Source organism: Pyxicephalus adspersus, chromosome 10 (assembly GCF_032062135.1).
Source record: "Pyxicephalus adspersus chromosome 10, UCB_Pads_2.0, whole genome shotgun sequence".
Classification (NCBI taxonomy): domain Eukaryota; kingdom Metazoa; phylum Chordata; class Amphibia; order Anura; family Pyxicephalidae; genus Pyxicephalus; species Pyxicephalus adspersus.
The window spans coordinates 58,743,050-58,744,354 of NC_092867.1; the positions used below are offsets into that span (position 1 = coordinate 58,743,050).

Consider the following 1,305-nt stretch of genomic DNA (forward strand, 5'->3'; position numbering starts at 1 on the left):
AGTGACACTAATGATGGAAATGTTCTCTCATCAAAATGATCTATAGAACATATTTCACTCAAATGACACCAGGAATTGGACCTTCCGGGATTTGGACTTAAAGTGTACCAAAAGTCATAAAGGGTGGACAACCCTTCTATATTGTGTCCTGATAGGTAAAGATTGGATGGGAGCACAGAGCTTGGATATCCCGGGAGACTCTGGCTGCTCCTTCTGCGGATGCCGGTCTCATGCTAGCGCAGTGACATTGCGGCCACCTCACCCAATCCCGTACCTGCGTTGCGTGAGATCTGGTGACGTACCTAAAGGAAGGAAGAAGGAGGCAAAAGATGGAAGAGCTTCTTTCACCCCGGTATAAAGAATTTCAGGACCTGCTGACTAGCAAATATAGGAATCCAAATAGAGAGCTTTAAGCACACCAATCTAAAAGAGACTTGTATGAATCAAAATATATTTTAATGTTATTATTTGACACTGAAAAACTAAATCTATAAATCTCATATATTCCATCTTCAGCCAGCAGGTGGCACTATCCAGACTTCTTTGATGTGCAGGGTTCTTTATGAGGCGTCTCTTACACGATAGAGATCAGAGAAACGTTTATATCCCGGCGTGCTTAACACAATTTCCGCACTTCTGACACCTCTGGGGGTAACTGGGTTTTCTGGTGTCTAGTAAGACAGGACTTATGTGAAAAATGTTTTCCACAATCAGAACAGAAATACGGCTTCTCGCCCACATGAGACTTTCGATGCCTGTACAGACTGGACTTCTGTATAAAACATTTCCCGCACTCAGCACAGGAATATGGTTTCTCCCCCGTGTGGGATCTTTGATGCACTACAAGTTGTGATTTCTCTGTATAACATTTCCCGCACTCAGTACAGGAATATGGTTTCTCTCCTGTGTGAGATCTCTGATGTTTAACAAGTTCTGATTTCTGAGTATAACATTTACCACACTCAGAGCAGGAATGTAACTTCTCCCCCGTGTGCAATCTCTGATGAAGAATAAGATGTGATTTATGTGTATAACATTTCCCACACTCAGCACAGGAATATGGCTTCTCCCCGCTATGAGATCTCTGATGCTTAACAAGGCCTGCTTTCAGTGCAAAGCATTTCCCACACTCAGGGCAGGAATACTGCTTCTCCCCTGTGTGTAATATCTGATGTCTGGAAAGATTGGCCTTATCTGAAAAGGTTTTCCCACACTCAGAGCAAGAATATGGCTTCTCCCCGGTGTGAGATCTCTGATGTTTGATAAGTTCGGATCTCCGGGGGTAATATTTCCCGCACTCAGGAC

General features: G+C 43.6%; 3 protein-coding genes across 4 annotated transcripts in view; 1 reads left to right on the top strand and 2 right to left on the bottom strand.

The window, feature by feature from the left end:
• The window catches only part of LOC140339827 (uncharacterized), a gene marked incomplete at its 5' end in the record, with an annotated part of 4,505 nt that extends 3,202 nt beyond the window's left edge, over positions 1 to 1,303 (bottom strand). The window contains one exon of the mRNA XM_072424728.1: positions 657 to 1,303. Coding sequence (XP_072280829.1) covers positions 657 to 1,303 — 647 coding nt within the window. The remainder of the gene's footprint in view (positions 1 to 656) is intronic.
• The window catches only part of LOC140338964 (uncharacterized), a gene marked incomplete in the record, with an annotated part of 329,302 nt that overhangs the window by 300,129 nt on the left and 27,868 nt on the right, over positions 1 to 1,305 (top strand).
• The window catches only part of LOC140339029 (uncharacterized), a 150,369-nt gene that overhangs the window by 23,333 nt on the left and 125,731 nt on the right, over positions 1 to 1,305 (bottom strand). The gene's annotated exons all lie outside the window — the stretch shown is intronic.